The sequence below is a fragment of the Halictus rubicundus genome, chromosome 13 (genome assembly GCF_050948215.1).
Source record: "Halictus rubicundus isolate RS-2024b chromosome 13, iyHalRubi1_principal, whole genome shotgun sequence".
NCBI lineage: Eukaryota > Metazoa > Arthropoda > Insecta > Hymenoptera > Halictidae > Halictus > Halictus rubicundus.
The window spans coordinates 3,579,646-3,592,833 of NC_135161.1; the positions used below are offsets into that span (position 1 = coordinate 3,579,646).

Sequence of the window (13,188 nt, forward strand, 5' to 3'; positions counted from 1 at the left end):
GACCTCGAGTCCTTCTCCACCTCCCGTTAGCTCAGGGAGGTCACCGTGGTGGAGTTAGTGGGATATCTTCGGGGAAGCCCCACATATCCCCGCCTCTCCCTCCAGGGAGGACGGGGAATCCATAATGAGCGATTACCACCACACTAAAAAAAAAAAAGTAGTGGTACGGGAACAGGGACTATGAAGACAGGCGGCTCTCATGATGGCAGCTCGCAAGCCACACGTTAGAACTCCCTAATCTACCGTATCGGGAGCGTTAGAAGTTATTTGTCGGATATTGTAATAGGTAACGATTTTGGAAAACGAATTCTGTATGAAATGGATATAAAGGATAAAATTCAACAAGACAATATACTTTGATGTTTCAGTAGCCTTTTATTCATTTAATAATTTACGTTTAATCATTTCAAACAAATAAGCCATTAACGAATACTCTATCCCTTCATATATTATTCAATGATTATTTTGAATGGTTCATTTTAATTATCGAAAGACATGTTGTAACTAGCTTTCAAGCACTTCGCCATTGACTCAATCAATTTCACAAAGCCAGTGTCTTTTGGTTTTTCTAGTCCTCTCAAAACTCTATTTTTCATAACAGCGACAAATTCTTTGTTACTTAGCTGACCATCCACTGTAAATTTATACAAATTGAGATCATTATTTATCTCGTAGAAAGATACGCATGTGTTGCACTTTTATAAAAACTGGAACTTACTATTTTCATCAAATATAGTGTAAACAACTTGTATAATATGATCACTTAGATCCACATGGGCCACTGTTTTTGCAACATGCTTCAATGTAGCTGAAAAAAGTAAAAACATAATTAAGTATTTTCTTTGGTATGACTGCGAAGTAAAGGGTATTTTTGAATATTTTCTTGGGCAAAATATAAAAATTAGTTTCTGACCCATGAGCCTTTACGCGAAAATCTTGTGGGATAGGGGGGGGGGGCGCTCTATCACACTCAACCTTGTGGTGCACAATTAATAGAAGCAATGAGTCTGAACACCAGAGATCTTAACCGCTACCTAACCCGAATCGTAAGCCAGATTCCAAGGCAAGGTTATTGTTCCGGATGTTAAAGTAAAATGGTTAAATTAAGCTCAATTATGAGAAGCCGAGCGAGATATGTTAAGTTAACTTTAATTATATAAAGTAAATTATATAAAGTTAAGTTAAGTGTAAGTATATGAAGTCGAGTGAATTATGTTAAGTTAAGTTAAGAGAGTTGTATCAAGCTACGTACACTGTCGAATTGAAATTTAACGTATATTACTACGTGACAAAGTAGGGGGGCAAAGGAACACGGAGAGAGCGAGAGGTATTAGAGATTCTTCGGGTTAATTGAGATTTACGCTGGTTTCGCGCGGTCATGTCAAGATAACAGCACAATTGAAAACCTCTTGTAGGCTCATGTGGTAAGGTCGCTCATAGAAGCGACATAAGTCCATTCAGGGTGCGACCTAAATGTAATTTTTTACATTTGTTGTTTCCATTTTAAGTTTGAGTGAGGTCTGGGTTAGGTTTAATATAAAAAATAGAACTGCACTTTATATGAAATATTATTCTCAATTATAATTTAACTTATTTAAATTTAATCAAAATCTGAAAACAGTACCACTTTGTAAATAATTACCAAGCAATTTTATCTTTCTCAGGTTAAAAATATGAAATATTTGGTATTTAAAGAGCTCTTAAATATAAATTACTGAAGTTCTTCATATTCCATACCTCAATTAAATACAAAATACCAGGGTATTCGTTAACTGATTCGATGCTACCCATCACCGCTCGTAATATACCTTCAATTATTTCAGATTTTAGACATGAAAAAAATTATTCAATATTCGTAGAAACAAATGAAATTTCGAATTTGTAAAACTTTGGAACAGAGGAAATATCTTTGCTTTCACACTCGCGACATGATGTAAAAACGTATTTTTTTTTTAATTAATTCAGAATTGTGAAACATAAGGTTTAACGGTTTGAATGTTAAAAATTACCCTGAGTGCTTTAGCTTTGCACATTGGTATATGATAAGCAGACAGACAAAGATGTAGCGAAAGATAATAACTCCACTGGTAAATTATTCTGAATTAATGTTGACACAAACCTGGATCAATCGATGCTCCCGCAATGTGATAGAATGTTAGCGCAGTGTCCACATCATTGATATTGTTCAAAAAATGGAAGAACTTTAAATATTCGTCTTTACTTATTCCCTGTGGATTTTGTTTGAAACTGAAACAAAATATACATTGATATAAGTGATTATAAGGAAAGGGTATAGCAGGATAAATGGTCAAAAGTGCCCCAAAACCAAATTGATTTTTGGTCGCACCATTCGATAATGCTCCCAAAGAAACCCCTCTGTGTAAGTTTCAAGTCGGTACTCTTACCACAAGGGTAGTTATAAGGTGAGCACGATTTAATGAATTATGACCCATTTCTTTTGTTCGGCTCAACAAAAAATTACGAAAAAATTCATGAACATTCTACCTAATAGCATACATGACAGTGAATTATTTCATAATTTTTGGTTGCAAAATCGATTTTTAAAAGAATCCGGGAGCATAAAATTGCTAATTTTCTATTGAAATTTTCAGAGTACCACATTTATATTATTATGTTAGTTGTATCTCATCGTAATTATTAATTTGTAGTTAGTCGATTTCGAAAAGCAGTATTGTGCGGACAGGAGATTTTTTAAGTTTGACGACATCACACACTCACTTTGACGAGTGGAATGCGAGTCAGTTTTTAGAAAAATGGTGTTCCGTACGCAAGAATTTTAACTGCTGGGGTTGGTTCCCGAAATGATGTAAAAACCGTACACTACTGAATTTCAAAATACAGTGTTTACTCGATATGGTATATGTTCAAAACAACGGGTATAGCCGGAGACATATATCGGCCAGGAGGAGATTACTATTCTTTGTTTCACGCCGAACGTAGAAAAGGGCAAAGAAGATCTTTAGAGGGCTTTTGGTCGCCCACGAGTGTAAACATACATGTCCCACACGATGCATGTCCAAAACACGGGTCTGGCAGGGACAATTATCGGCTGGAAGATTATACTATTCTTCGATACATTGCCGAACATAGAAAAGAACAGTGAAGCTTGAGTGGCCTCGGTCACAGAGAAGTGTAAATATAATACAGGTTGGGTATATCGGTGTGAGACCACTACTAATCCAATGACAAAACTTTCAAGTCCCATAAAAAATAATGAAAAATGAAGAAGTTTTGTTATTGGATTAGTAGTGGTCTCACACCAATATACCCGACCTGTATTATGTTTACATTCCTCGGCGACCAAGGACCCTCACGGGGTATACTCCGTGGCAGTGGGGATTGTTCTGCGACTTTTGTAGGCTAAGACATTTGGGACAAATATCGAGTAAAAACAGACTTTATACTACTAGTGAAAATACATATTCTTACCGTTTTTTAATGGTTTTTAAAATTTTTTCTTTTTTCTTGTCAGGATATCCTGCGTATGCCAATAATAACTCGGTGAAATCTTGTTCTGTTATTCTGCCGTCTTCATCAGGATTTCTTCTCTCGAACTACAACATTATTGTTACACAATTGAAGAGAAGTGTTAATGTACTCTTGAAGTAATTTCTAAAAATAATAAAGAAAAATACCTTCATAACAGAACATACTAATTATAAATTACATTACAAATGTCAATTACATTAACAAATATTTATTTAAGTGGAGAAAAATTTAGCAGTTGGAGCGAGCAATCCGTCCCTAAGCGAACAAGTTCATATCTGTAGATATTACCCAGTTCCATGTTTAGTTAATAAATTATTTTACGTTTCCCATTAATAAGGGTCAGTTAATGGAGCAGGCGTTTCCCATTGCTGCTGTACAGGATTTCCTACCTATCTTGAACATCTTGAATATTTTTCTTATTTTTTATAATAAGAAAAAATGCCAGTGGAAAACTTAATTTTATTCGAAGAGGTAAATACTGTGATGTGTTAAAAATTTTTCTGAAGGTCATATTTTCCGAGATTTCTAGGTCATCGGAGTTTTTTTAAATGGAATTATATAGTTTCATCATCGTGATACGATAACTGAGGTCATGATATATCCAACCATCTGTAATACTATGATCTTCGCGTAATCTTGAGTACAAAAAATTCATGAAAACTAGACAATTGATGGAAATAGTGAAAGAACGCTGATAGAAGGATTGTTGAATTAATGAAAATCGACCCTCTTGTTGAGGATACAGACTGTCTTGCAGACACTGCCTTGTAGGGTACATGGCGCTGGCGTCGTGAGGAGGCAACGAGGGGTCGTGGAAAGCGATGGCCTCCTTCTGCGAAGAAGTAATGTCGCAGAAGGTGGCAGCGGAGAAGGAGAGAGAGCGAGACCCCCTCACTGTGAGTAGGAAACCGCTGGGGGACATTCCCCCAGGAATCGTCTGTCCTCACTGCGGGGCGGTCGGCCAACCGTGTGGGCGGGTGGAGTGGCTTAATTGCTCCTCTCGTCAATTCAGCTGGCTGGCTGCGCGTTTCCAGGGTGTGTACAGGGAGTGAGGTGAAGGTGCCGGGGCGTGCCGGAACACGCCCCCGGTCACCTCTTACCGTGAGCGGTGACTTTCCGTGACCTTTCATATCGTCTCCGACTCATTCAATACCCAATTAAAGCCTCTCTGCTTTCCATGCCAGGAGGCACGAACCATTCGTTAACATAAAATAAGGGTTGTAACTGTCCCTGACCTCTCGCTGGCGGCCGTGGTCGACCACATGGCCGGCAGCGAGAGGTCGTGGATGGCGGTGGGCTCCTTCTGCGAGGATGTAATATCGCAGAAGGAGGCCGCCGAGCGGACCCGGGAGCGTCACCCGGGCTCAGCCAGGAGGGTTTGGGCGCGGGGATAACCCCCGCGCAGATGTGTGCCCCCCACAAGGGGGGTGGCGAGGGAAGGAAGGGCGCGGGGGTCTCCCCCGCGCCAACCGGTGCCCGGGAGAAGGGGGTGGAGCGGGGTCGGCGCGGGGAGATTCCCCGCGCCTTGATATGCCCCCACCATTGGAGGCGGTGGATTTGGGGGCCCGGGGTACGAGCTGACTCGGGCCCCCGAGGGGGAGCATGGCTCCCCCCCGTGCAGGGGCGGCACCCCCGGGTTAATTTCCCGGTAGGGGGGGGTGCCGGTCCGTCCCTCCCCAAGAGGGGAGGGGGATCCGTGGGGGTGGGGTAGGGAGGGTCGGGGCGTGCCGGATCGCGCCTCCGACGACCCTTCCATCCGGTGGCGGCGTCTTCTTGCCTCGGCCGGGTCTGGTTCCTTCGGGACACCGGCCCCGAGCGGGGCACGAAGACTCCGGGAGCTGTGGGTGGACCGAACTGGGGCTCGGGAAGCCCAATCCGAAGGCTCCAGGGATGGGGACCCCGGGCGGGTCCCTCCGCCCGGGGTCTTGTAGCGTAGGCAATGGGGGAGGCTAACTCCCTCCCCCGGGGTATGATGTTAGCTGGGAGGTGTCCTGTTGAATACTCGCGTGATCCAGCCACCTCACCCTTTAGGCGGGCGTGAGGTTTTAGTGGGTAGTCTCTGGGGATTCTCCCTAGAGATAGTCCCACATAACCCCGACTCTCCCCAGGGAGCCGGGGTATGCGAAAAGCATTTCCTCACGGAAAAAAAGGGTTGTAACTGTCCCTCGTTTACGAACGGTTAACGATAAAATAAACAGTTACAATATACCCTTACAGTTGTTTATTCAGTCTTCGTATCCCGATAAAAAAGCAAAATAGAAAAAATCTAATGATTACATTATATGCTACTTTTTAAAGAACGCAACATTTGTTTCGAAGTCTTTTTCATATAGCAAATAGTTTACACGTAATTTAGGTGGCGCGCTTAGCTGAATCACCCTGTACATTTGTTTTCGTTACTATTATTACTATTACCATCGTGAATTTAAGTATACAATAAGTCTCGAAAATATGTTTATGAGTGCATATCGACCCCCCAGGGATAACTAATGATACACAATCCATAGACTTACCTCTAAACTCAGTATTTCTTTTTGCAGTTGCTGCTGAAAGTCCAGGAACTTTTCGATAGTTAATTTTCCTTTCATATTTGATCCAAAGAAGTATGTAGTCAACGCAGAATTGACACCCTGAACACACAAAATACAATGAATGAATTATATGTACTACAGCATATCATACAGTGGAATAAGACAAAGCCAATATGCATATAAAAATAATGCATGAAATTTCATGAAACCATAATGTTCCATTTATTTTTCTATAAGAATATGTCGTTGTTCCAGTCTGAAAAAATAGAGTAATACAAAAATATAAAGTTGTAACGTAAAGGATTGCGGTGGTTGCGGAATGACAGGAGTCGGAATATCTGGAGACATAGGATATATTTTCCAAACACGTTAGTACAAAGGATGAGGTGATAGGTTTTGTTATAAAATAGATTCTTTCAAAAGAGTGAGAGACAAAGCTAGCAACGATTAATTTAGGAAAAGATTTTATATAATACGCGATACCACCATCGGGCGTCCGGTTTATTTCAACCGTACTCTCCCTCTGGGAATACGACGACGACGCGGTTTCGCCTGTTTTCTCATGTCCGATCGGCGGCCGGCCTTCATGGCCGTCCTCTCCGAAACGTACAGAGGAACCAGGCGTCCCTACTCTCAGGCGGCCAGGAAGCTACCCTATTCTTTCCTCTCGGCGGGCGGCCGGCCTTCATGGCCGTCCTCTCCCATGTATCCAGAGAGGCGTCCAGGTGCAACTCCTGTCCTCTCCTGGGCTGCTGGGCGTCCGATAGCATTGCTTCGTACTCTCCCATCCTGTGGGCGGCCGTGGTCTTACTCGTCCTCTCCCACAGGTGCAGCTCTGCTGCTGGGCGTCCGATAGCATTGCTTCGTACTCTCCCATCCTGTAGGCGGCCGTGGTCTTACCTCGTCCTCTCCTACAGGTGCAGCAAGAGTGCTTGCTCCGCGGTAATCTACCGATATTTATATGGACTCGTTGCTATCTTTATCAATAACGCGTTATTAGGGGTCTAGAAGGTTCCAGACCCCGCGGTTCCCCTTGAACCGCCGGCCACGCTGCCTCGGCGTTACAAAGTGTCATTTAGAAAAATTATTTTGGTTTTTAAATCTCCTCCGCTACTTCAACCTCGGAATACTTATTTACACCATTATAGTGTAGCCATATTTACAGCAAACAACTTTTTAGCAACACTTTTTTCAGAATTTCAATCCTCCATGAGATATTCCACCATTCGCACTTAAACGTAACACCCTGTATAATCTTATGTAACAAAAGAGAGTTTTTTGAAAAATATTTGACATGTACTTTTTTAAAACTAAATTAATCAAATTATAAAATTATTAAATTAATTACATTATTCAATATTGATAAATAATGATTCATACTTTAAACATATTGCCAGTAGCTATATGATCGCGATGTCGATTTCCAATACTGGTTTGTTGTCGGATTAAAGTTGCAACTTTTCCAAATTCTTCAGAGTCAACATCTCCATCGCCATTAAAATCAAACATCCTGAAGGCAATCTCAAAATGCCTTCTCGAAGCTGTAACAGAAAAATAGGTTTGCTGATTAAATATTAGGAGTTATTAATGTTGCTAATGTGTTCAAATACCTTTCTCTTAATATGTTTAAAAGCTCTGGTTGTTTTATAAAAATATTTAAAATATCATGTTACGTGTATTAACATAATATACATTTCTTCATATTATTATTTGTAGAGAAAAATGATGAGAAAAACTAACCCGACCGCCTAATAGTTTATTGGAAGTTCATTAGGATTTAATTAAAAAATTTTTTGTATAAACGATACTTACTGGATAATACGGTGAGAAGAAATATGTAGTCGGAGAAAGTAATTAAACCAGCACTTCCCAGTTTGTAGAAGATGCTATCTTCGTCTAAGGCCAATTCGAGTTTGTTATGAATATTCTGCATTAAAAAGGTAAACTTTTGATATTAATGAAATTTATTAGACTTTTGTTACGATGAATTTTGCTGCACAATATGAAATATTCTACTGTATTTACATGAATTAAATATTTTCCTACTAAATATATGGGGTTGTTGTTTGAAACAATGCATTAAGCAGATGTAGCGTGGTGAGATGAGAATTAGAGCTCCGGGACGCCACACAGTGGGCAATTTGGACGAAATCGGATTCAAAATCAAGGAACTTTCGATAGGAATGAGGTAGAGCGATGAAATTTTTTTTAAATGAAAGCTGAAACTTAGTAGAATATGGGAAAAATAGAGAGATTGTGGTCCGAACGTTTTTTAACCTCGAGAAAATTCGTTAAACTTGCACAATTTCAAGAAAATTATGGTTTTTCCAATACCACGCACGGAAAAAAATTTTTTTTACCATGCTATACACCATTTCCCATAGATTTTTTCACGCTGATTTCAAATCTGGTCTCAAAATTTGTCTACGACCTCAGGATTTTGCAAAAAATAGATTTTTGTGACAAAAACTAATGAAGTCATTTTTTCGTTGAAATGATTGGATGGTAATAATCTCCCTATTTTTCCCATATTCTACTAAGTTTCAGCTTTCATTTAAAAAAAATTTCATCGCTCTACCTCATTCCTATCGAAAGTTCCTTGATTTTGAATCCGATTTCGTCCAAATTGCCCACTGTGCGCCACAGGGACAAGAGGAGTCTACCGCTAGCGGAACGCTTATCACCACCCGTGGCGCTCCTATAGTCCCAATGTTTATACTTTGATGTCACACACTACATAGTATGCGTGAAACGAGGCGTGGTTCTTCTACTCTGATCCTATCGGCCGCGCATTCGTGCCTACGTCGCCGCATTCCTGCCAGTGTCGCCAAATGAGGAGAGAGAGCACGAATTGAGGGGAAAAAGTTACCCTCTTTCTGCCAGTACCGAAGTATTCAAGGCAGAGACGAAGCGCGTCACGTGACCGGGCCGCGACGGAAGTGTAGGAAGTACATAGCGCGGTAGAAAGGGAAATTTGAGTGGGGGAAGAAGTCTTGATCTGGCGACATTAATTCCTGCCAGACACCTTCTCTCGTTTCATCACAATATGCATTCTACCTCGTGGCAGCGTGGCCAGATAGGAGAAATTAAGGGGAATAGAGTAACCTTCTCTCTGTGTCATTACCGAACTGCTTACGTAACATTGGGACACGTGCGCAACGGAGACGAAGCAATTTCACGTGATTAGTGCGTCTACAAATTAAGAAGCTAAACACCTATTGGCGTCTTGCCTCTTGGGACCACCCTCTCACGATTTGCTGCCCACCATACAAAAATCCCGTGCGCACAGGTCAAACGGAAAAGGGGCTGCCGCACAACCCGGAGACAGCGATAAGGACAAAAACCCCCTCAAGACATCAGACTATTTCGCGGCACTGTTGCTGTCTCACGTAACCGAGGCAGAGGTTCTACGTGCATGTATGGTATGATAGCTCTCTGGGGACGTTTCGAACATACTCCAGTCACCAAGGCAACACTCAGGGAGAAACAGAGACCGCGTAAAACTACCGAACTTGACGGAAAAACGTACGGAAACGCGTTGTAATACGTGCGAACGACAACGTACTCACTTACTCCTACTCACCTACTCACGACAATTTGTAACTCGTACTCGGCGGAAATTGACCACTACCGGTCTCCCCCGGTAGCCTAACATTTTACAGCCACGATTAAACATCTAAGAGCCGTTCTCCTGCATTCCGATTTAAAGGGTGTCCCAAATAGAGCTGACAGTTTAAATTGCGCGCCATCTTTTTTCTGGCCAACATAGTCATGGAGAACTACACGATCGAGCAACGCATAGAAATTGTGAAAATTCACTACAAAAATGGTGAAAACTTTGCAGAGACGGTTCGAAAAGTCCGCACGGATTTTGATCATCATAACGCACAATTTCGCAAAATCATTTTTAGCGAGGAGTGATGAATTTGGGGGCCCGAAAATCCACAAGTGATTCAACAGCTTCTCATGAATCCACTACGAGTCACTGTTTGGTGCAGATTTTGGGTTGGAGGAGTGATTGGTCGTTTTTTTGAGAATGCTGCTGGAAATGCGGTTACCGTCACTGGTGTTCGTTATCGTGACACGATAACCAACTTTTTATGGAATCAATTGAACTGCATGGACTTAGAAGACATATTCTTCCAACAAGATGCCACATTGCGGGCGAAACAATGCAGTTACTGCAGACGAAGTTTCCTGGTCGTGTTATCTCGCGCCGCGGCGATGTGAATTGGCCACCAAGATCGTGCGATTTGACGCCATTGGACTTTTCTCTTTGGGGTTTTCTGAAAGGAAAAATGTATGCCAATGATCCACAGACCATTCCGGAGCTGAAGGAAGCAATTGGACGCAGCATTGCAGAAATTAGTCCGCAATTATGTCAAAAAGATATCGAAAATTTCGTCAAAAGAGTTAACGTTTGCAAACAGGGACGAGGCGGCCATTTGCCATCTATTGTGTTCCACACATAACCTCCAGGTTTGTACATTATAATAAAATAAAAACATTCATACTTAAAAAAAAAAATACGTTTTATTAATAAATTAAAATGTCAGCTCATTTTGGGATAACCTTTATTATGAGAATCCTTCCCGCCGCGGGGACGCGTCGTGATATCCTACGTAGAATCCTGCGTCCATTCGCGATCTACCCAGGATCTCGCGCGGTTCTCGTAGGTTCGGTATTGCCGGTAAGGAGTAGAACTTCGAGATTTAAGTGACACCTCTGGGTGTCTACCGCTCGATATTAGTACGAAAATCCGTAGATCACGGCGAGAAAACGAGCCTGCAAGAAATCCTTTGTAACGGGTGGACTGCGTACCGCGCGGCCCGACCTTTCGGCCTGTAAATAGCCAGAGTCGCCGAGGTTACCGTCCTTCCAACGGGAACGAGGAAGTAAACGACGTGACAATGCGCAAAACATATTTACATTATATTTATGATATTTTTATATCATACACGTTTTATAATAAAAATGTTCAAGATAGACTAAACTATTGGTCCACACTATATATTTACAAGTTTTTTTTTATAGATGAAATAATAAATAACTCACCTTTGGGTCGAAGCGTTTATATTTATCCAGACCAAGTCCTGAAAATGATTATGTCATTTTAATGCATGGAGTATTTCTTTAACAATGAAAGGCACAATTTAATTGCGGTAATTCTATCATGCTGTGTTTACATGCTCATGCAAAAGTTACATGTAAAAGCAGTACTGGTACCATAGAGACCTTTTTAAAACTTAATCAGTGTAACAACAACTGTTCTCAAAATAACCATTTTCATGTCTAAAAGCTTTTAATGTTATAAATTGAACTAAAAATATCATTAATTTTTTTTCTACACTCAAATGTATATATATATTAGAAGACTTGAAAAATATGAATGTGGGAATGAAAAACAGCGCACATGATCCCAGCGTGGAGCGCGTGTGTGCGTGGGTACGTGTATGTGTATAAACATTAATGATGTTCTTAGTTCAATTTATAACATTAAAAGCTTTTAGATATAAAAATGGTTATCTCCAGAACAGTTGTTGTTACATATATTTCTTTTGCCCATTAAATGTCGTTTTTTAGTACAGTATCGTGTCTCCAGTTTTTTTTTTCGTTTCTTCCTGGTATCCTATCCTACAATAATATATTATTTTCACTACATTAAAATTATTAGTGGAAAATATAAATTTATATTTAGCTCCTATGTCTTGCAATTAATGCACAAACTCTTTATTTTGCATAAAGATCTGGAGTCTAGCAATAAGTAATGTTTTTTTGTAATTATAAGAAATGTAAAATGATTGCTTAAAAGTTGTCTATATGTTAATCATTATATTTTTTCACAAGTGAAATAATACATGTGCATTTTGCTGTTGTACTATCTTTTAAGTAAAAACCTTTTCACTTGTTTAAATATACATATTCTACATAAAGAAATGTTAGGGAACAAAATCAAAAAATGATTAATTTGAGAAACTTGGATAAAATGTGCGACGAGGAAATCGCTCGTCGCGACAAGGGCTGACCAGGAACGCAAACGTGAAGCCAATCAGATCACGCACCGACGACGGCCCAAGAACCAGTGTCGCCAAACTGGGGAAATTGAGGGGAATACAGTTACTCTCTCTTTCCGTCATTACCGGATTAGTCACGTGACATTGTGACAGCACCGAAAAATGGAGGAATAGCGTCGTAGAAGGGGATGGGGAGAGTGGGAGACGAGGCTTAATCTGGCGACTCTGCAGAGAACGAGAGAACACGGAGTTCGTCTGAGGCTGACTACCGAGTTACTCCTCGGCAGAGTTGCCAGAAAAAGTCTTTGCGACTCTCTTTGTACCCCCAGATTCCCCTCTAGCGACTCTCTGCATGAGGAGAATATGTGACAGTGGTTGGCTAATGGTACTAGCAACGGTAGTGGGAATAATGAACGTCACATATTCTCCTCGTGCAGAGTCGCTACAGGAGAATCGAGCCACATTTAGCGGCAGAGAGGGTAGCATCTAGTGGAAATACACACCGTCTGGTAACCCTGCTTGTAAATAGACTTTTTGGAAAAATTATAAAAGAATCAAGAAAAAAATTCACATCTTTTTTGTATGCATGAAACAAATATAATTTTAAAACGCTTAAAGATAGAAAAAAATGCCATAAGCCGAAGTTAAATGGTGTAGAATGAAGCATGTCCTAATATTTAATATGTCACAATATATCGTACTCTATACTTTCTTTTATTTCAAAAATGGACTAATCCAGAAATTACGTCCCCTTGTTCCGGCCGCGCGTCTCATTCCCCGTGACGGACCTAATCTTGAGCCTCTTCAGGCGCATACCGTATGAACTGCGCGTGGCACATTAAGCTGCGTACAGACCTGAACATTTCGACGAACATTGCGCCGAACAGCGCGCCGAACAGCGAACGAAACGCAAGGTCGACATTCATTTCGGCGCGATTTTGCGTTTCGGACGCTGTTCGGCGCGATGTTCGGCGCGCTGTTCGGCGCAATGTTCGGCGCGCCGTTCGGCGCAATGTTCGTCGAAACGTTCAGGTTTGTACGAGGCCTTTGATGTATGTCGAAAAACCGACAAGCGATGGATCGACCGCGCGCACGAACGCAAACGGGTGAGCCTCGCACAAACCTGAACATTT

At 41.2% G+C, this 13,188-nt stretch overlaps 1 protein-coding gene across 2 annotated transcripts in view; it reads right to left on the minus strand.

Moving 5' to 3' along the window:
* Positions 1-334: 334 nt before the first annotated feature.
* Micu1 (Mitochondrial calcium uptake 1) overlaps positions 335-13,188 on the minus strand; it is a 40,108-nt gene continuing 27,254 nt past the window's right edge. The window contains exons 4-11 of one of the 2 annotated variants that reach the window (XM_076799152.1): positions 11,097-11,134; positions 7,854-7,968; positions 7,422-7,582; positions 6,024-6,140; positions 3,451-3,575; positions 2,120-2,247; positions 719-808; positions 335-634 (exon numbers count right to left, since the gene is read on the minus strand). In XM_076799152.1, coding sequence (XP_076655267.1) covers positions 480-634; positions 719-808; positions 2,120-2,247; positions 3,451-3,575; positions 6,024-6,140; positions 7,422-7,582; positions 7,854-7,968; positions 11,097-11,134 — 929 coding nt within the window. In that variant the 3' untranslated portion in view covers positions 335-479. The remainder of the gene's footprint in view (positions 635-718; positions 809-2,119; positions 2,248-3,450; positions 3,576-6,023; positions 6,141-7,421; positions 7,583-7,853; positions 7,969-11,096; positions 11,135-13,188) is intronic. The other variant, XM_076799151.1, reaches the window with a different exon arrangement.